This window comes from Phalaenopsis equestris, unplaced genomic scaffold (genome assembly GCF_001263595.1).
Source record: "Phalaenopsis equestris unplaced genomic scaffold, ASM126359v1 Scaffold000114, whole genome shotgun sequence".
Taxonomy (NCBI): domain Eukaryota; kingdom Viridiplantae; phylum Streptophyta; class Magnoliopsida; order Asparagales; family Orchidaceae; genus Phalaenopsis; species Phalaenopsis equestris.
This window is the reverse complement of record NW_018164556.1, coordinates 412941-436579: the sequence shown is the minus strand read 5'-3', so window position 1 is coordinate 436579 and position 23639 is coordinate 412941. Positions and strand designations below refer to the sequence as shown.

Here is a 23639-nt window from a genome sequence, read left to right as displayed (position 1 = left end):
TCATCTCGGCAACACTTAACTAAGTATTATACTTCTCTTTTAAAGGCCAACATTCAACGTCATAGAGCATTGCAGGTCTCACCACCCTCTTATAAAATTTTCCTTTCAGTCTAAGTGATACTTTTCTATCACACAAAAGGCTTGAAGCATTCCTCCAATTCCACCAAACAACTTGAATTCTACTATTAACATCACCATCTATATCACCATCGCTTTGAATAACTGACCCAAGAAATCTAGATCATTCACAGCTTTAATAATTTGATCACCCAAAGTTACAATTCCTTCAATAGAGCTACTACTACTAAAATTACATTTCATGTATTCAATTTTAGTTCTACTCAAATGAAGGCCTTTAGACTCCAATGTAGACCTCCATAATTCAAGTTTTTCCATGGTTTTTTCTCTCGTCTTATCCACGTCAAGGACATCAATAGCAAAAAGCATACACCAAGGCACATCCTCTTGTAACTGTCCAATAAGACCATCCATAACTAAAGCAAAAGGGTATGGGCTTAAAGCCGATCCCTTATGTGATCCAACAAAATTAGGAAAATATTTGGTCAATCCTCCTTCAGTTCGAACACAAGTAACAGCTCTAGTATACATATCTTTAATGATTTGAATATAAGTCATATCAACACCTTTCTTCTCAAGAACTCTCTAAAGGAAATCTCTTGGAAACTTATCGTAAGCTTTTTCTAAATAAAAATCAAATGTAGATTTTCCTTATTATCTCTGAACTTCTCCATCAAACCTCTCAATAAATCTATAGATTCCATAGCAGGCCTTACCGGCATAAATCCAAATTGATTATGAGAAATCTTTGTAATACGTTTTAACCTATGTTCAATTAGCCTCTCCCATAATTTGAAAGTATGACACATCAACTTAATCCCTCTATACTTTGCACACTCTTGTGCATCACCTTTATTCTTAAAAATAGGGACTAAAATACTCTTCCTCTACTCCTCAGGCATCTTTTTAGTTTTTAAAATAATATTAAAAAGTTTAGTAAGCCAAGAAACTCCCAAATCTCTTAAATATTTTCATACTTCAATTGAGACATGATCAGGTCCTACAGACTTTCTACCCTTGGTTTTCTTTAAAGCCTCAACTTTTTTTTTATTAAATCGACGGTAAAAATGAGACGTTTTATTATTATTAACAATATTAAGATCACTAAGGTCAATTGTATTTTCAGAAACTTCATTAAAAAGTTTATCAAAATAACTCACACACCGTTGTTGAACATCTTTTTCTAAGAAAAACACTTTTTTATTTTCATTTTTAATACACTTTACTTGAGTTAAATCTTTGTTTTTCTTTTCCCTTTATTTGACTAGTTCATAAACATATTTTTCACTCTCTTAGTATATAATCTATTATAAAGGTCATTAAAAGCAAAATTTTTAACGTCACAAATTATTCTTTTAAACTCTCTGCGGGTCGTTTGATATTTTTCTCAGTTTTCTGAACTTTTATATTTTAACAAATTTTTATAACATAAATTCTTATATTTTATCTTCTCTTGCACATTATTATTCCACCACCAACTATTTTTATTTATAAAAACTTTTCCTTTTGATTCTTCAAGTACATCTTTTGCTACTTGTTTAATAGCGTTTGTTACTTTATCTCACATAACATTTGCTTCATCATGAACATCACAAATTTTGAAATCTTTAATTTTACCCATAAAAATAATTTCATTTGTGTCATTTAGGTTCTCCAATCTGATTCTACGATGATGAGTCCTAATATTCTTTATTTTACAACTCTTCAACTTAAAATCTAGAACTAACAAACGATGTAAGATACTTAAATCCTCACTTCGAATGACCTTATAATTTTAACAATAGCGACGATCTCTTCTTCTCATAAAAAAATAGTCGATTTGTGTTTTATTAGATTCATTCTTATAAGTAAGAAGATGCTCATATCTTTTCTTGAATAAAGTATTAGTAACAACAAAATCATACGTTAAAGCAAAATCTAAAATAACTCTACATTCTTCATTAGTCACTCCAAAACCGTAGCCACCATGAATATTTCTGAAATCATCTATCACTCTACCGACATGTCCATTTAAATCTCCCACAATAAAAATTCATTCTTCAAGAGGTACCATTTGTATTAAGTCTTCTAAGTCATTCCAGAATTTATATTTAGACCCTATATCTAAACCTACTTGATGAGCATAAGCACTTATAATGTTAAAAATTTTAGTATCAATGATAATCTTAAGGGCTATAATTTTATCTCCAACTCTATTAATTTTTACAACATTATCTTTCAAGTTCTTATCTATAATTACACATACACAATTTCTAGTGCGACTCTTATAAGAATATCAAAGTTTAAAACCTAAGTTATCAATCTCCTTAGTCTGTTCTCCAACTCATTTAGTTTCTTGAATACATAATATATTAATCTTTCTATAAATTATATTAATTAATCTTTCTATAAATCATAATATCAACAAATTCCATTAATTTATGATTCAGAGTACATATATTACAAGATCCTATCATGACATTAGTTCCATTAGTTTCACAGACTAACTTATTTACCTGCATCCGTCCGTAATGTGGGACTCTTGCTTATTTGACGCTATACTTTGGCGCCGGTGTAGAGGCTCTTGCACACTTATCATTGTATTCAGGTTATACAGTGGGTCGCTTTTAGGGGACACTCTAGCACTTACACAATGATCAAAAGAATTCATGTCAAGATTTTTTTTACAAGTTTAGCGATGGTTATCAACTATCTAACGCAAACCTCCACTTTTCACATCTGGACTTGGGACCGGCAATGACAGTGTTGTGAACTAGAGAAGGCTGTAAATATTTCTTAAAGACTTTTGGTTAAATATTCAAATTTGAAGGGGGATAGCAGGAGAAGGTTGCAAACTAGAGAAGGGGAAGATTCGCATGAACAAATTTTGATTATGAGAAGCTTAAGTAATTAATTTAATTAGGACCTCTTTATAAAGTAAAATAATGGAAAGTTAAATGATGTAAATTTAATAGCTAATAATAACTAATTAAAATTTTGTAATATGAAAAAGCATGTTAGGTTTCCAATTTAGAAGAATCGACATCGGGGCAAAATCTTATCGAATTAAGCGTCCTCGAGATAAGTATTTGTACTTTTAAATTATAGTAATAATTTGTTTCTTCTTAAATATGTTTGCAGCTGATGATATTTGTGGATGTTTTATTTTGATTGAGTTATTCTTTTCTCTATTAGACATATCTTTGCGATTATTGTAGTTATTTACTTGTGCATTTTAGTGTTTGTTTTATAAAATAATTGAGTACGATGAATATATATGTTTATGTTGAATGTTTGTATGTGCATGACTAGCTATGATGAAGCATCCTTCAATGAGATTAGCGGCGTAAATAGAAAAAGATATTGATATTAATGTATTTTATTGATACAAATTTTTAGACTATGTCTCCTATGACAGTTGTATAGATAAAAAATGATATAGATATAATAATAATATAACCCCTTTAAATAACATGTCAAATGTCTATATTGATTCATAAATAAGCTTGATTGGCATTCATATTATTATTTCTTTTCTTTAAATTGTTGTAGTATAGAAGTATTAGTATTCACTGATTCATTTAGCTCACAGTTGTTTTAACAAACTTTTCGGGTTTAATTAAATTATTAAAAAACGAGCGATGGACAAGAAAATGTTTGTAGAATATGCGGCAACTATCAACAAGGTAATTATAAATTATACCATTTTAATTTAATTTTTAGTGGTTTTTTTATCTATTAAATTATGAGTTAATATAGAAAATTTAATTCACCCGTCCGACCGTTCGTTCCCGCCTTCGTTAATTTCAAGTCCTGTCGGGCTTTGACAAAAGTGGAATCAGAGCCTAAGGTTTAGGATTGAATAATGAAATAAATAGCCAATAAGGTAATAATTACAAGCAAATTTTAATAATAAAAATTAAGGTTAACTCAAAATAATAATTATTATCCATTTATGCATAATAATACAATCGAAATTATAGAAGGGAGTCCCACAGAAAATTTATGAATAATTAGCATTAAATTACTTAATAGGATGTGAAGTAAGATTCATTGTTCTTAAATTTCGAGAACAATGTTTTTTGCAAATGGGAAAGATTGTAACAATTTTATATGGGGGAAGAAGAAATAGGAAAAACGAAGGAACAGAAAAGAAGAAACTAGTTGTGATGGAAGAAGAAACGATGAATCAGGAAACGGAGAGGAAAGAACAACTGCAGAAGAGGAAACAAATGGAAGGAAGCTAGGGAGGCGTTTTCGCTTTATAAAACATGAAAGGGTGAGTTTTACCTACCTGCAAATATGAGAGAAGAGTTGTCAAGACCTCGAGCGGAACGAAGGGTCGTCGAGCAAAAAAGAGGCGGGAGGTCTCGACGTTGGTGTTGAGTGGGGGAAGAGTCGACACCGCTGTTGTGCAAAGGAGGTGACGGGTTAAGCTCGTGCGGGAGGAAGCCGAAGTCGAGCCAGTGATGTCGTGCGCGAGAGCATTTAGGGCTTTTGCCTAGCCGACAACGAGGAAACTTGGGGAAAAGGGTAATGGCGTGGAAGATCGAGCGAGAAGGAGAGAGGAAGGAGGCGCGTGAGAAGAACCGAAGTCTTATGTGGGGCTCGCGGGGAAGAAAGAAGCGTGCGTTGAGTTCGCATGGCTGATTTTTTACTCGATAGAGTTATATAGGTAAAATATGATTTAAATGATATATATATATATACATTGTATAGTAAATAGAAAAAAATTCTTAAAGACTTTTGGTTAAATATTCAGATTTGAAGGGGATAGAAAGAGGTGAAGGGTGCGAACTAGAGAAGAGGAAGATTCGCCTAAGCAATCTTCGATAAGGAAAAGTTTAAGAAATAAATTTAATTAGAACATCTTTATGAAGTAATAATGAAAATTTAATATTTAAATGATGTAGATTTAATAGCTAATTATAACAAATTAAAATTTGTAATATGAATGCGCATGTTAGGTTTCCACTTTAAAAGAGTAGACGTGAGGTCAAAATTATAACGAATTAAGCGCTTCGAGATGAGTACTTGTACTTTTAAATTATAGTAATAATTTGTTTCTTCAATTATGTTTCTCAAATATGTTTACAGTTAATGATATTTGTGGATGTTTTATTCTGATTGAACCATTTTTTTCTTTACTAGTCATATCGTTGTGAATGTTGTAGTTATTTACTCTGCATTTTAGTATATGTTTTATAAAGTATGATTGCATGGGATGAATACATATATTTATGTTGAATGTTTGTATGTTCGTGACTGACTATGATGGAGCACCCCTTGATGAAACTAGTGGGGAAACACTAATGTATCCGTACACATAAATGGAAAAGGATATTGATATTGATGTGTCTTAATTGATACAAATTTTTAGACAGTATTTCATGTGACGATGTATAGATTTAAAATGATAATTATATAAACTCATTTGAATAGCATGTCAAATGTTTATGTTAATTCATAAAGAAGCTTAACTGGTATGCATATTGTCTTTCTTTTCCTTGTATTGTTGTAATTTACAAGTATGAGTATTCACTCACTCGTTTAGCTCACAGTTATTTTAACTGACTTTTTTTATTTAATTAAATTATTAAGAAATGATCGATAGATGAGAAAATATTTGTAGAAGATGCAAACAACCATTAACGAGATAATTATAAATTATAGTGTTTTAATTTAATTTTTAATGGTTCTTTTATTTATTAAATTGTGAGTTAATATAAAAAATTTAATCCACCCGTCCGACCGTTCGTTCCTGTTTAATTAATTCCAAGTCTTAGGTCAGGCCGTGGCAACATGTATGCAAAAATTGAAATTTAGGTGTTATATATATGCAAATATATAAAAATTTAGAAAAAATGTATGTAAATCTTCCCTATATTTAACTATAACAATGCATTCAACTTAGACTAAAATACAAAAAGTTATCCAAGACATGCGAAGTTACCTTCCAGAGTACATGAATAGTAATAAATTACTTAAAGCTGCAGCTTTGTAAATGCCTTCGATACGTTGTATTAAAGCCCATATCCGTCGTGCCAATGGCCTCTGCGAATAATAGTACAATTATTAATCTGCATATCTAAAAAGTTGCTCAGCTCTAGATAATGCCGTGACAATTAGAAAATTCATTCCATCTTGTCGAATGTAGATTACCTGCTCAGAGTCACCCCATCGTCTAAAAGCAGAGAATGACTGTAAACGAGCCCATATATACTGCCCACCAACACTAGTAAGGCAGTACCATAATTTTTGTGAGACAGAAAGCCCAGGTCCTTCCAGTCCTGTTCTCACTACATATGCAGAATTTAAGAGTTGAATCCCCAATCTAGCATGTTAAAATAAGACACAAAATAAAACAGATAAATTTGCAAAAAGCTATTTATATGGGCATATGAAACATAAAGAATTGAAGGTGGTTATATTAAAAATTTTCTAAATCATGTGAACTTTTTTTTTCTTTTAAAAAAAAAAAGTTACTCTTTCCGAGAACCTGACTGATTCCAATTACACGAGAAGTAAAATATTACACAGAGTTTCTCAGTTTTGATCATAAGCTATAGGGATATATTTCCTTGGCCATATAAGTTGGCTAGAATACATACATCAAAAGGATAAAAATATATATATAAAATAAAGCATAAATTTCTAATGTGCCCAAGAAAATGTTGAATATTTTATAGTTAACAAATAAGTATATAATTGCTGTATGAGTTGGCTTCTAAATGACAAAAATATATTAAACATGAACATAAAGCATAATTTCTATACTTGCCCATTAAAATTGTGCCTATTGAGCGCATTTAATACATAAGAATAATACTGTTGTAGGCTGCAGTTATAGACAAGCATATTGGGGAAAATGGCTAACTGGTATTACCATATTGAGATGAAGGACCAACCAAGATTTCGCGGAACTAAGATATTGAAAACCACACTCAACATGAATAAATAAATAATGAGGATTTATAACGCTGATTCAAAGTAGTTGAGATAACGCTAATGATGATGGAAATAATGAAAATTAAGAATCAGCCAAAAACCATTAAATTTCACAGGATTTAATAAATATTGAGTTACAGGCATGTTGGTTTTATTCTACGCCTTAATTAAAGGCTGCATCATATTGTCATTCCATAAAAAGAGCATAATTGAAAGATATATTCATCTAAGGATCCAAGGACAAATTGAGGCATAATTGAAAGATATATTCAGCCCGTTCACCAGAGAACAAATTGAGTCACAACAAAAAAAAGGCTTAGTAAAAGTTCTAGTTCTGAACAAACATAACAATCCTCTCTCGAACAACCTATCAGCCTATTAGCATACTAAAGTATCTTATCCCATGCTTTTAGTGTCCAAAACAATAAATTAAAGCTTTGAATGGTTGACTTCATAGCCTCAGATCATAAAATGGAAAACGACAACATCTTCAGAAATAACAACTCATGTATTAGTCACTTTGTAGTTCAAACAATTGATGATTCATTCTCACCAATAATAGGAACTAGATCAGTCAAATTCACAAAAAATTTTCAACTTGATTACCTCATAAATGATCCTCACGGATCCTCATGGTAAAAATCTTATAGCTTGCACATAGATATTCAAGATCAAATGTAAATAAGATGAAAGTATAGAAATATTCAAAGTCAGATTTATTGTCAAGAGCTTCACGCAGTCATACAAGAGTGACTATCAGAAAACCTTTGCGCCTATTGCCAACTTAACATGATTTAAGTTTTACTCTCTTGCAGTGAATCAAGCTTGACATTTATACCAACTTGATGTTAAAATTGTCTTCTTGAATGTTAACCTTGACGAAGAAGTCTAGATGACAATCCCTCCGAGCTTGAAAAATAGGACAAACAAAATGTTGGTTTGTCTATAAAAAAAATCTTATATGACTTGACGCAATCTTTTCATGCTTGGTATGATGGTAAAAAAGTGATTATAAAAAAATATCATCAGTGTCAAGCTGATCATATATTGTTTGGTAGATCCAATTCTAGAGGCAAAATTCTTATTCTCATAATATATGTAAATGATATTATTTTGACAAGTGATGATTCAGAGGAAACTATCAAGCTAAAAAAAATGCTTGCAATAGAATTTATGATCAAAGACCTCGGGAATCTCTGATATTTTTTGAGAACGGAAGTGGTTCGGTCTATCAAGAGAATTGTCATATCCCAAAGGAAGCACACATCTCAGACTTATTAAGTTAAACTGTATGTTTGGGTGTAAAACTGCTGACACACTCACGAATTCCAACAAAATGCTGAATAAAAGTGAAAAAAACAATTCAGTTGACAAAATAGGATATCAAAGACTTTATAGGCAAACTACCTTACATATCACACAAAAGATTCGATATTGCATACTCAGTAAGTGTAGTGAGCCGGCACATGAATAATCCAAATGAGGATCATCTGGAAGTAGTGAAAAGAATCCTAAGATACTTGAAGATGACCCTTGGGTATGATTTGCTCTTCAAAAGAACTGAAAACTGTGAGATTGACATTTAAATGGATGTTAGATGAGCGAAAGAGGTAGCTGATAGGAAATCAACCATTGAAAATTGTTCATACGTCCAGGAAAATCTCCTCACGTGGAGAAGCAAAAAAGTAAGATGATGTCTATCGAAGTAATACAAAATTTGAATATCATGCTCTTGCACTAAAAATATGTGAGGGAATGTGGATTCAAAGACTATTAAGGAAATTTAAGGTTGAGCCAAAAGACACAATTAAGATGTTCAGTAATAGCCAAGCAGTTATTAGTATAGTCAAATATCTCATGCATCATAATAGGACAAAACAGCTTGAGATTAATGGCACTTCAACTTAGAAAATATTAACAATAGAATTGTTCAGCTCAACTATGTTCTCACACAACATTAGCTTGTTGATATTCTCACCAAATAACTGTCAAAAGTCTGTCATGATGAATTGAAGTTCAAACTTGATTTTTATAATATATAAAACTCAGCTTGAGGTGGTGTAGGAAAGTGTCAATCGATGCACTTATTTAGAAAGAAATTTATTTCCTTCTCTCAAAATATATTTCACGAATTGTATTTACATTTATTTATATTTCCTATTTTTCTATTCTTCATTATTTGCAGGGACTCTTATTTTGTTTCTTGTCATTATTATATATATGTAGAAAACTGTAATGCAATAATGTGAGCGAGACAATAAAATTATTTCTAGAATTCTACATCTAGTATTCACTGCCTCTACTTGCCATTGACCACCTACACCTACTAAACACAACTCAGCATGCATCCAAATATTTGAATTTTTTTTCTATAAAGATCCAATAAATTAATTATTTAATTGATAAATACTAGGATTAAAGTTGTTATTAGATATATTATTATAGAAAATGTCTGATTAATTGTGTCGTCAAGAGTGAATTTATTTTAAAAATAATAATAACTCAAACAAAATATAGCTATTATTTCTATTTATGTGAATAATACATTTTTTGTAGAAAATTAAAAAAATAAATAAGTTAAATCAAGTTAATGTAATTTCAATTGAACCGAATCAAAGGGGGATAGTTGCAGCCATTTTTAAAGAGGTGAAAGGTAAGTGTAAGAGGACCATGACGGAAGACAAAAAAGGGGAGAAGACAGAAATCAAGAAAAAAGAGAATAACATAGTGTAGGGTAAGGCGTAAGAGATCAAGGAAAAGGTGAGTGTGTACAGGCCCCATGCTTCGATTTCAACATCAATTAAGGCAATTTGAGAAAGAAGAGTAAATAAAAATGGTTGAGAAAGAATTAGTTGGGATTTTGCAAGGATTTTTTTCCCTCTTCTTTTTCCTTTGATTGGAAAAGCAGACTCGGTCATTTTATTGTATTTCTTGTGTAGAAGGTGAACAAGATTTAGAAGGAATGCAAGTTGAGTTTTCAAGAGAAAATTTATAAAATTTATGCATGGACGCAATCATAAATATTTGTTAAAAATACATATTTTTAGAGGATTTGTGAGTTATTATGAAAATTTATTTCTTCTTTTCCTCTCATCTTTCCTCCCAAAGCAAGCTAAATCTAAAACCAATGAGAAGAAAATTTCATTTCAATTTGCATGCAATCCCAAAATCAATGTAAAATCCTAGGTTTCTCTAATTAATGCTTAGAATGAAATTAGCCCTACTTGGTATTTAATTATAGGTTTTCACATTATGCATGTTAACTTTCAAGGATTCTTTCAAAAGTTTATGGATTATAATCAAAAGAATCCTCATTAAAAGTTATAGTTATAATAAAGCTATAAATTGGAGAGGTTTAATATAAAATATACTTCAATATATAAACTATGATGAATCTATAAAAGATAGATATGGTTAGATACATGTGTTCAAGTTCAATCAGTCATATGGTCATGAATAGCATGGGGAATAGAAAAGGTTAATATTTGTATGTCGCCACCTTTTCTATTAATCAAACCAAAGTAAAATTTTAAGTGTACAATCGCCATGTCAAGTTTTGAACCATAACTCTCTTAAAGGTTCTTGATTCTATTGCACAGAGTACTCAACATATTTAAAAATATAACGTAGGTTAATATTTAACTATGGATTAAAGTACATTTGGAATTATATGCATGAAGTCATACATGCAAAGCAGTAAGGTTAATTTTAAATAAGTAACATATTTTAATAAAATAAATTGTTGAATGTCAGAATAATGTGAAAGGGGTTATGAAAAATCCTTATATGAATCATAGAATAAACAAGGCAATAAAAAAGAATAATATGATACGAAAGATATAACTCCTGATATTTCCAATTAATCAATTCATATTAATTATTTTGGAGATAAACAAAACAACATAAAATAAGAAATGAATTAATAGAATCCAAGGGAATAAAAATAAAATATGAAAGGAAGTAACTCCTAATCTAAAGAAATAATTTATTCCTCATAACTTCTCACAGAGAAAAAATTATTTCCTAATATAACTTCTAAAACTTCTCCTCAAGTTAAAGCATGGTTGAAAACAATGTTCAACTTGAATCTGAAAGAAACAATGGGCGAAGATAGAACTTGAAGTCTTTGTCTCGTACTGCAGTTGTCTTTAACTGCAGTTCTTGCAATGTCTATAGGTAGATGAAAAACTTCTACAAGTAATGCTACAAATGAAATTGCAGGGAAGTAGACAACTGTGATTGTTTTTTATTGTTGTTCCTGCAGTGTCTGTAGGTAGACGAAAAGCTCATATAGGTAATGTTGCAAGAGAGTTTGCAGAAAGGTTAACAACGAATAAAAAAAGCTGCAAGGTAGGACTTGTAGAAAAAACTCGAGAGGTAGGCCACATCGCAAGAAAAGACTCCAGAAGAGGACATGCTAAAAGAAGAACTCAAGTGGAAGACATGCTACATGAAGAATTCAGGTGGAGCTGCTGCAGTGAAAGCTTCGTAGGGAGCTTGATATAGAAAAAAGTTCCAGAGGAGGGCCTAATATAGGAAAAAGTTTCGGAGGGCTTGATGTAGGAAAGGGCTCCGGAGGAGACCCTAATACAAGAAAAAGTTTCAGATGAGAGCCTGATATAGGAAAAAATTTTAGAGGACCTGATACAATAAAAAGTTCTGGAGGGCTTGATACGGGAAAGGGCTCCGGAAAAGGGCCAGACACATGAAGAATTCAGGTGGAGGATCTACTGCAGGAAAAACTCCTGAGGAGGGCTTGATATAGGAAAAAAGCTTCAGAGGACGGCCTGAAGCAGGAAAAAAGCTCCAGGGACGGCCTGATGCAGCAAAAAAGTTTCAGAGGATGCCTACTATAGGAAAAGCTATGGATGAAGATTTGCTACAGGAAAAACTACTGAGGAGGGCTTGATACAGGAAAAAAACTCCAGAGAACTGTCTGAGGCAGAAAAAAGTTCCAGAGGAGGTCTACTGTAGGAAAAGCTCTGGAAGAGGATCTGCTACAGGAAAAATTCCAAAGAATAGCCTGTGTACAAAAAGTTCTGGAAAAAAGTCTGTGGCAGGCAAAAGCTCTGGAGAAGGTTTTGATGCAGGAAAAGGCTCTGGAGGAGGGCTTGCTGCAAGAAGAATTTTGGTGGAGAACCTACTATATGAAAAGCTCCGAAGAAGGGTTTACTGCAAGTGGAGTTATGAGAATAAAATACTTCCAGCTGCAGTACTAGGAGACTGACCTGTGTGTTTAGAAGCAACTACTTTGCATTTGCACCATAACTAGCAAAAACATATCCGCTCCTCGAAAATCATTAGTGTAACACTTGCAACACTTCTCACCAAAGGTGACTAGTAGAAGCTTCAAGGTAGCCACCACAGCAAGAAGGCCACTTCATATTCCACTGAATCTTTACTAGTTAAGAATTCAAGCTCAACATCACTAACTTTAATGACATCAGCCTAGTCCCAGATGCTCAAAATTTGTTCCTTCGCCTTTGCTGCAAAAGGCCACAATGGCAGTCGAAGGTTTGGGTTATAAAAGAGCAAAATTCCTGCTTCCTTGGTAACCTCCATGGCCTTTAAATAGCTCTGTGATCAAACTTACAGGTCCGTAATGGAAGGCTTTCGTTCAGCAGATAAGGACAAGATTGAGCTCAGCTAGCATAAGAAGCATATCGACGCTAGGGTTACAGTAGAACATAAACTCGCACTCGTATCGGAAAGCAAGGTGACACAAGCTAGTGCGGTGCGCGCAGACGAGAAAAGAGGCGAGCATGCAGCCAAACTCACTGTCGTCGAGCTTCCCCATGAAAAAGCCGTGGCCTCCAAGGCAAGCAACGACTATGGAGATATTCGTTGGAGCCCCGTCGGGGACCTTTATGAACCCTGGCATGTCGGTGAGCGATACGCCCAATACTATCGGGAAGAAATCGATCAACATCTCGTCGAAACACACAATAAGACGATCTTCTCCACCGCTAATAGCCATCATCGGAGAGAGAGAGGGGGGAGATGACCAATTTTGAGATCCAGAATAAGGTCGACGGTGGTGGAGACGATGGACATCATGACGTCGCATGCGGCGAGGCCGGCGATAATGCCGCCTTTTAGGGCTGACAAAAGGCAGAGAAGGTGAAGAAGAAAAATCAGTGTTTCAAATTAATACCGGAGTTTAACCCAAATAACGACGTAAGACACCATTTTTGTATGACTTAAGCACGGTTACAATGATGACTTAAAAACCAGAAAGACAATGTGTAATTCAAAGCATAAAACAAAACATCAAAGATAAAGACTCAACAAACGAGAACACAAGCTAAGCGAGGAGGGAGTATGGAGTAGTTGTAGGCATTGGGAAAGGCCTGGGGGAGGTCAACAACTTGCTGGGAGGGGGGGCAGCAGATGGCAGGATGCAAGGAAGTTGTCTGTGAAGTGTTGGAAGGATAGCAATGTGGTTGCGAACTACAGGCAGCGGTATGGATGAGCAGCAAGGGTTGTGATAGCCAACACGGAGGCTACGGGAACGACTAGCGACCGTCTGGAAGAACAACATAGGTTGTGACTTGACTTGCAGGAAAGTGGGTTGGATGGGCAGTTGGGGATGCGATAACCTGCAATGGGGCTCCAAGAATGAATTGGTGCTGATCTGGGTGGGCTACAAAGCAGATTGGGCAGTTGGTTAGACGGCAGGAAGGTGGCTGGAGGTGCTGGAGGTGCTGGAGGTGCTGGAGGGTGACTGGAACATCCGTGGACAGCGGGACTAAGAGCAGTAAAGATAAACACTACCTCGGATGGGTTACAGTCAGAGCACCTTTCTCATCGTTGGATACAGCCCGTAGGAAGAAAAATACTGACATAAAATTGAAATCAAATTTCAAAATCAAGACCCTTACCCTAGACACAAGAACTTTTATTTATAAAAGACTTTACTTAATTTTAAAAAAGATTAAAATAGAGAAGGAATAAAATCATATTTCAAAATTTAGGCAAGACTTTTAAAATATGTAAATAAAAAAATCAGATTTTAGATTTTAAAACAAGGGTTTTAAAATCACATTTCATATTTTAGGAAAAGACTTTTAAAATAAGGGAGAATAAAATCAAATTTCATATTTTACGAAAGGATTTAAATTTAGAAAGTGCTTAGGAAGAAATGGTGAGGGGGAGAGAAAGGAAAGATGAGAAAAGAAAAACATAACAAAAAGAAAAGAGAGAAGAGAAGGGAGGGAAAATCCAATATCACAAATACCAAGACGAGTGTCCCTCCATTCCAGCCCGGAGGATACCAGGACGGGAGTCCAATGGATCTGGAAGGAGGATCGGTGGCTATGGTAAGAAATTAGTCTCTGATACCATGTCGATAATAGCCAAGCGCAGCGGAAGCATGGTTGGCCCATAACCCACAAATCCTAGGATTGGGGCTCTAATACCATGTTCAATTTCAGAATAATATGAAATTAAACAAAATATTCATTGATATGAAAGGGGTTATAAATAACCCTTACATGAATCCTAGAATAAGAAAGCCTAAAATAGGAAATGGAATAAATCTAATCCAAGGGAATGAATATAAAATAGGAAAGAAAATAACTCCTAATCTGAAGAAATATTTATTTATCATAATTTCTCACATGAATAAATTATTTCATAATATAACTTATAACATAAATAAATACTACTAAAGCTCTTTAGCAATAATATAAAATGAAAAGAAGTGATTTATAGTAATCAGGATATTAATATATGAGGAATGTTAAGATTTGTCTAGATATTAAGGAAGTCAATTGATTTTACTTTGCATGACTTGCACTTGAAAGATGGGTTTGGTTTGTAGAGAGAGTACTCAAGGAAATGAGGAAAAGAGTGGTGAATAAAACTTGTTGTCTCAAGGTGAGCGATCACACTTTTAAATTAGAGTAATACTTCATTTCATCTAAATTTGTTGCATTTAATTGATGTAGTTATGATTATTGTTCAATTATATACAAAATAATATTTACTATTATCAAATCAAAATTGCAAATAGTTTTCAATGATTTATTTCACATAAAAATGAACTTTCATAGAATTTTGAATGAAGCATGTTTTCATATTATGCCATGATTATTTGGATTAAAAACTAATGTTTGCCATAAATAGATATCATATGCAGTGGAGAATGAAAAGAAAATGATATATAAATATACTTGTATGTGCATGTCAAATAATGGAATCACCCTATTACAATATTAGTTGGGAATGCTAATGTATCTACACATTGATGAGCTGTGTAGTCTATCATAGCAATTAATATAAGTATGACCTATGTCCCATTGTCTCGATGAGAAATGTATCAGTCATAGATCAATTATCAACCATGGGTGAGTTGATGTCTTTTCATTTAAATAAAAATCAACATGCTTTACAACCCGTTGTGCCAACTGGGGACGAAACAATCAATAGCAAGTTAGGTTTATAGATGGATATAGTAGAATATAGTAGAGTATGTGTAATGATATATATAAAAAAAAAGAAAAAAAAAACTATGATATGAAAAAGCTAATACATGCTTAACAAGTTTTATGATTTACTTACCATTTAAATACAGTAATTAGCATGCATATTACTTCACTTTCTTTTGAGTTACTAAAGTTCAAAAATGTGATAGGCCTACTAAGTCAAATACATAACTCATCTGATACTTTTTGTTGATATATATTTTTAGGTAAATGCCCTATGGAGTAAATGTATGTGAGAATGAGAATTGTACATGATAGGCACAAAGCAATTAATATTAAGTCTTTATAGAACCTTTAAAACTGTATAGAATAATTTAGATTTTTTTTTTCTTTTAAATGATTATTATATGCCAATTGTATTGCTTTAAGTTATATGTGAACATTTTCATGATGAATATGATGAATGAATTTTGTTGTTTCCGGGCAGTTCTTTTATATTGGAAGTCTTAAATGAATGGAAAGAAAGAAAATTAGTTTTTAGTGGCTATGGTATGTAAAGTATAGGTGAAGCTTCAAATTTCCATCCAATCATCTATTCTCACCTCAACACTCTTGGCTACCAGGCCGAACCTAAATGAGATCTTTATTTTCATAAGTGAAAAAGGGAGATAAGATGTTATGTTAGAAACATTGCAGTTGGTGAGAATGTTGCCTCAATGTGGTCCCTATACCAAACAGAAGCAGAAATGAGACAAGAAAGTCTAAACGAGGGCCAAAAGGATCCAATAATTGATAACATGTATTTTTAAATTAGAGTAAAAAAGAAGAGACATACAAAAGATATATATTAGAAACTCCATGAGAAACCTCCACACAACAAAATAAGTCTCCATCCAAAAATCAATCCATAAACATCTAGCAAACATTACTTCTACAGAAGAAGAAACTGTCGGTAGACATATAAGGATTAAAGCAAAGAGAAATAGAGAAATTGTGCATCTTCTTGACAGCATTTGATATACCAATGAATAAATTTTCTATGATTTAATCGAGTATTACACTTCATAGATCTCATGCGCTTATAAAACTAGTTGAAGTAAAACCTAAATTATAGACTTGGAACAAATAAATCAGAAGATCAACTCTTCAGCCCAATTCTCTTGCTATATACCCTGCCCAAAAAAACATAAAATAAAAGTAATTGATGTAACCCTAGCAGCTAGCTGGCAAGGGATCTTAGAAACTCACTCATGGTCAATAATTGTTATGCATTCTTCACAAATTATCTGTGAATCAAATATATATTCAAAAACTAACACAAAATAACCAACAATGCAGTATTTTATCATATTCATCAAATATTTAAAGAAAGAGCCATGAGAAACATGATTTGGCAAATTAGGGAATAAGAATGACTCTACTATCCAAATACCAATAGTAATAATGGCATGCCTCAACTTCAATTATCTGAAAGTTTGAAAACAAGGACAAATTTGGCTCCATCATATTTGGATGGGTCACCACCTTAAAGTGTACCAACAACAACAAGCCTTTATCCCACTAAATGGCGTCGACTACATTAATTTTTTTTACTATTGTGTTCTATTGAGTGTTATATTTCCATTTAATCCTAATAAATTAAAATCAATTTTACAACATGCCCAAGTTATTTTAGATCTACCTCTACCTTTCTTAACATAAGCCAAATCTAAAACGTCTCTCCTAACGAAGTCATTAGATGGTCGACGATTAATGCGACCAAACCATCCAAGGCCATTAACGTATATATTCGTTTCGCATTTTGTCGCTAAAAGTAAAGCCACTCATCCACCTGAGCATGCTGATCTCAGCAACACCAAATTTAATTTTATCCTTCCCTTTTAAAGACCAACATTTTGCACCATAAAGCATTGCAAATTTCACCACCATCTTATAAGATTATCCTTTTTAAGTCTTAATTGGTACTTCTCTATCACACAATAGGCCTGATACAATCCTCCAAATCAACCATCCAACTTAAATTCTACTAATAGCATCCCCATCTATAGCACCATAACTTTCAACAATAGACTCAAGATATCTAAAATGTCTGCTCCTTTTAATGACTTTGTCACTCATAGTTACGACCCTGTCACTATACCTACTACTACTAAAATTACATCAAATATATTCAATTTAGATCTACACAAATGAAAACCTTTTGACTCTAAAGTTGACCTCCATAATTCAAGTTTTTCTGAGCTCTCTTTCATCATATCCACAAGGATATCATCAGTAATACCAAGGTACATCCTCTTGTAAATGTCAAGTAAAAACATTCATAACTAAAGCACAAAGATATGGGCTTAAAGCCAACCCTAATGTAAACCAATTGAAATACAAGAACACTTGGTCAATTATCCATGTGTTCGAACACGAGTAACTACTCTAGTATATATATCTTTAATGACTTGAATATAAGCAATATCAACATATTGTTTTTTTTTCTAGAACTCTCCAAAGTACTTCTCTTTGAATCTTATTATAAGTTTTTTTTTAAATCAACAAAAATAAATATATAACATCCACAGTTAACTTTTCTGGCATGAATCCAAACAAATTTTGAGAAATTTTGTATCGAGACGTAACATATGTTCAATTACTCTCTCCCATAACTTTAATGCATAACACCTTAACTTAATCCATCTATAATTTGCACACTTTTATGCATTCCGTTTATTTTTAAAAATATTAATGAACAAACTCTTTCTTCACTCATTAGACATTTTTTAATTTTTAAAATAATATTTAAATTTTAGTAAATTAAGAAATTCTCGAATTTTTAAATATTTGCACACTTCTATTAGAATATCATTACGTCCTACTTCTTTTCCACACTTCATTTTCTTTGAAGTATCTTCAACTTTCATTTTTTTAATGTGATTGTATAAATAAAATATTTTATTAATATTTATGATATTAAGATCACTAAAGTCGATTGTATTTTCACAATCTTCATTGAAGTGTTTATAAAAATATATCATCCGCGTATGTTGAATATCTTCATCTAAAAAAATTACTTTTTAATTTTTTCCTTAATACACTTTACTTGAATTAAAACTTTACTTCTCTTACTTATTTGTTTGGCTAGTTTATGCATATATCTTTCACACTCTTTATTATCTAATCTATTATAAACGTCGCTAAAACTATATTCTTAGCATTAAAATTTGTTCTCTTAAACACTCTACAGGCCACCTTAGATTTTTCCAATTCTCTAAACATTTCTATTTATACCAATTTTTATAAAAAAAAAAATTCTTTTTTTTCTAGCACATTATCATTCCACCACCAACTATTTTTATTCATAAGAATTTCTCATTTTGATTCTCCGAGCATAATTTTTATAACTTATTTAATAGTACTCATTAATTTAAGGTGAGCTGTAGGAAGTCAAATGTGAGGCATATCAAATGTTGAAGAGTCTTAATGTGAGGCATATCAAACGGCCAAATGCATGAAATTCCTCATTCCTTGAACACTAGAAAAAAAAAAACTAAATACATTTTTTTCTTAATCAACACAGATTTCCTGAATCGCCAATATAAATGGGATTAGATGATTTGTTACTTTTATAGATGATTGCTCTTGCGCAACCTAGAATTTGCTCTTGAAAAATAAATTTGATGCGAGGATAATCCTCCTCACATTCAAAAGAATAATTCTTGACCAATTTGTCACTAATATTAAGAATAGGTTTTATAATGGGAAGAAGTTCTAATCAAGCTTTATTTTCTTATCTCCGACCAAAAAAAAATCATGACACCTCATGTCGACAACCCAAAATAAAATAAGGTGGTTGAAAGAAAAGATTGTCATCTCCTTAAAACGATTAGGGTCCTAATCTTTAAGAGCAAAGTATTAAATTTGTATTTGGTGAAGTCACTTAAACTGCCACATTCCTAATAAAGCATCTTCCCGATAAAATTTTCAAAACAAAACACCTAATGAAACCCTCACAAAATTTTTCACGATAAAAAGCATCCCCTCGCTAAATTTTTCATGATTAAAAACACTCACGGCTTCCGCTAAAAAAAAATGGGAGCATTGTACATCTCCATCAATATCATCAGAATACTAAACTCGCTCCAAAAGCCATAAATGCATCTTCTTAAGATACTCCTCAACTCAAAAAGGCTTGAAGTGTCGCCTCTAAGTTTCAAAAATCTCTTCAAGTTCTGGGATGTTACCTTTGCTAAAAAGTTTGATTTTCCCTATTGTGATCTAAACTAACGCAGTCTCAACTGACCCTGAGACTTCCCTACAAATAAAATTAGCCTCCTCGAAATATCAAAAGTTCTAAGAAAACCTACATAATGATCTAATTACAACATCTATACTCAAGAAGAAGGAAAGATAAGCCTAACATCAAATCAAATCCTATTCAACCAGCTAAATTCATGCAAGATCAATTATAATACAATCACAGTATGATCTTTACTGCTGAAATTTAAACTCATCACGGCATTATTCTTCCAATTGCATTAACAAAAAAACACAAACACGCACCCAGCAAACAAATATTAATAAAATTTCACAAAAATCAAGTAGGTTATGGTCCTAGTAGGCAATAATATAACTATTAAGAGACTCAAAATTACATTCATAAACATGAAAATAGGTATGATCTTACAGAATTTCTATGAGCAACAATAATTAAGAAGATTTATTTGAATTTTTTATGTCTTATTCCACATTAATGAATGTGCCAGTAAAAATTAATGGAATATGCTCAAACACTTAGCAAGCGCTGCTTGTGAATTGTCATGGGTTGATGTGAAACATTAAGTTATAGAGCAATATTTATCATAGAATGAATAAAGAGATAAATTGCATAATCAATTTAAGAATTATAAATATTATGGAAGGCTTGCATGTCTTTAAGCCACATGTTATTTTCATGTAGACTATTATGTGAATTTTATTTATTTCATCAAATATTTTAAGCCACTAATTATGGATGTATAAAGCTACAATTTAAAAATCCAATAAAAAAAGTAGTCTCCATATACCTATTAACCATCCAGCTTCAATCCGATGGCAAGAGTTTCCATCCTGCATGACAAATTAGTACCATTTTTTTTTTCTTTGGAAGTTTTCCATCCTGCATTACAAATTAGTACCATTTTTTCTTATTTGGAAAAAAAAAATCATTAAAAGCCTTTCAGCAGCATTATTTAGAGCCAATTTTGATCTCATAATGGGCACATATCTACCAATTTCATGTTCTCTAATTGGTACACTTAGTTAACCAAACTTGAAGATATTTTAAAGTTACATATCTAACAACATAAACACCCATTGGTTTTATCAGTAAGGTTCTAAATATGTTAAAAAATAATATAATCAAATGCTATAAAAGCTCAAGTATAGCTCAAGTATCAATGCATTAAATGAAATTAGCTCTGTTTACTTCAACAGAGCAGAAAAAAGCTAAAGATCACAGACCTTCCTGTCCCACAGTGGTAGCCCTGCGCTCGTCTCTATACCTCAAATTCATAAGAGCATTTCCCGGAGTTGGTTTGTCTACCCAAATTGAGAATCTCCAGATAAGAAACTCAAGGAAAGCATCGAGCTCCGCCTCATATTGAAATAAGAACCCTGGCTAATTCCCAAACAAGTAAAAATAGTACAAGTTAAACTGTATTCAAATAAGAAATCAGAAGCATCCGATATTCAAAAGAAAATAAATGCACCTTCAATAAAGAAAATACTCTAACTAGCTGCTCCTTCAACATAGCAGACATTTCCACATCCAACCTTGCAGCATCAAACTGGTTAACTTTCGAAATTGAAATTGATATCGGTGGCCACTAATCAACATAAAAAGTAACGAAATAAAAAAAACGTAAATATTCGTTAATGTCGTCGTTGCAATTTAAGCGAACAAATTCTAAAGTTCCCTCAACAACCCTAGCAATATATTGCCCGTGCACAAGAATAATTAGACAAGAAGCAGTAAATCACTCTAGTTGCCAAAAACCGTGACAGCCACCGCGTCAGAAGGAACAGAACGACGCAATTACCTGGGAAGATTCGCGCAAGGATTTCCACCTAATAAACAATCGGTCATGAGCATCGGTCCAAGCACTTTGCGGAGGAGGATCCATGCTCCGAGTATAAGAAAAAGAGGTAGAAGAAGAAGTTCCAGCTAGGGTTCCTCCGTCCATGGATCGGCGACGCTAATCTTCGCTTTCTTCTGCTCCGCGCAAGATAAAGCGAGACAGGGAAACATGATAGAAGACAGCTCCCCGCGGGCAGGAGGACAGGGCCGCCATTTTAGTATTCATTGTTAACATTTTGGTCAAGGGGTTCAAGGAAGCTAAACAGTTCCTCTTGGAATATTTACATACTTTTCCTTCAATTCTTAGGTATTTGCATATCTATCACTTCAATTATGCCCCCATTTTTTTCACTTTTGATATGCAAAAAAAACTCGTTAAAAATAATTTTTGCTTTTAAAATAAAATTTTGTGATTAATTTTTAAGTAAATAAATCAGTTGGTAAGTGCACAACCAAAAGTAGTTACCCAATTTAATCGGGACCAAATAATTTTTAGTCTGTCCTCCAGCACAAACCAGCTGGATAAGCGAGTTCAAAGGTGGTTAATGAAGAGATCAAATTAAAACGTCAAATGATTGGGCATAAGTTAGTCAAATACTCATGGGTAAGGCACTAATCAAGTTAAGTCGAGTCGACTATTAAGTTATAAGTAAATTTTCTTCCAAACAAATAATATAAATAAGTACTAACAAATTAGTTCATAAAATAAAAAAAAATTACAAATTTATATGCACGTTGATATTAAATTATAGTATGTTAATATTGAATATATTATTAAATAATATTTTATTAATCAAATTTTATTTTAAAAATATATCATTTTTGTATAAAGCATTTAACAAACTAATTGTTAAGCAATAAATAAGTTTCTTCATGAACATTAATTAACAAGTTGTACTATGTTCAAATTTAGTTCGTTTAAGAATTGAGTTTTTAAAAAAGCTTCGAACTTATTTATTTACTAATTTTAGCAAACATGATCAAGCATTAATCGAGTCGAATTTAAGTTGTTCATCAAATGCTTGTGTTCACTTACAACCCTGCTCATGGGTCGAACACTCATGGGCTAAGTACAAAAGGCCAAGAATGAAGGATTGAGTACGAGAATCATCGGAAACAAAAAATCTCTCAAATTATCAAAGAAGACACCATAATAGGATCTTTATACGACCACAACTTTAGAGGTGATATGACTAACAAGACAGTCTTACATGTCTAGAGGTATATGATGATATAGGCCAAGAAATATTGTCTATACATGCAAAACCTTTCAGCTACGAGGTATTAAAGGTAAACCGGATTTTAACTTTTTTTTACAGAATCCTGGAAAAACACATTTTTAATTCTCTTCATCCTATGAATCTTGCATTAACTACGCTACTAAATTCTCTCTCTCCTCGTGTTCTCTCTTCTTACAGACCCCCAACTCCTTATGTGTGATTTAGGAAAAAAAAAAGATTTAGTGCTTTGAAAAAGCATAGTGAATGTGGATTATGTCATAAACAATAATATGAGCTATGCAATAAGAAAAACAAAATCATGGATATCAAAAACAAAATGAACTTCACTAAAGAATTCACAATCTACCTAATTAATAAACTTAAAGAGTAGATGATGGAATGTACAGAGATACACCCGCTCGAGTGGCAATGTTATCACCTTAATTGGCAGTCCCTCCATACCGATGAGGCAATATCGGCGTCAACTCTAGAGAAAACTTTTCACTGGCCCCGGGTGAAAAGAATAACTCATACTATCCCAGAGTGCAGGTTTAACCCCATCAAATTATATAGACGAAGGTGTGTCGAAATGCCACGATCTTGTTGACTGAAGAATGTCTTCTTGCGGGAGCTTTATAAAACTGAAGCTCTTTAGTGCTTTAAAACCTCATCCCTAGATCCCTATAGAGGACCTTCGAATCCTTCTAACCATTTTTCATTTTTTGAATCTATTGTGTGCATGTTGAAAATAAAAAATGTTCTTAAGTGTCAGCTCTTTTTCATAACTCTAAGGGAGTCTATCATTTGATGATTCAATAGCTTATTATTATGAGCAATTACCTCTTTCACAAGTTCAAGAGAGTGTAAATAGGTGCAATTCGTCAA

The 23639-nt window shown here is 32.6% G+C and overlaps 1 protein-coding gene and 1 pseudogene across 1 annotated transcript in view; both read right to left on the bottom strand.

The window, feature by feature from the left end:
- The window catches only part of LOC110021002 (peroxisome biogenesis protein 2), a 48416-nt gene extending 26655 nt beyond the window's left edge, over positions 1–21761 (bottom strand). The window contains exons 1-5 of the mRNA XM_020719319.1: positions 21497–21761; positions 21167–21283; positions 20919–21075; positions 6220–6356; positions 6011–6111 (exon numbers count right to left, since the gene is read on the bottom strand). Of these exons, the coding sequence (XP_020574978.1) occupies positions 6011–6111; positions 6220–6356; positions 20919–21075; positions 21167–21283; positions 21497–21640 (656 nt within the window). The 5' untranslated portion in view covers positions 21641–21761. The remainder of the gene's footprint in view (positions 1–6010; positions 6112–6219; positions 6357–20918; positions 21076–21166; positions 21284–21496) is intronic.
- On the bottom strand, positions 11525–12982 carry LOC110021003 (annotated as a pseudogene).
- Positions 21762–23639: the final 1878 nt, after the last annotated feature.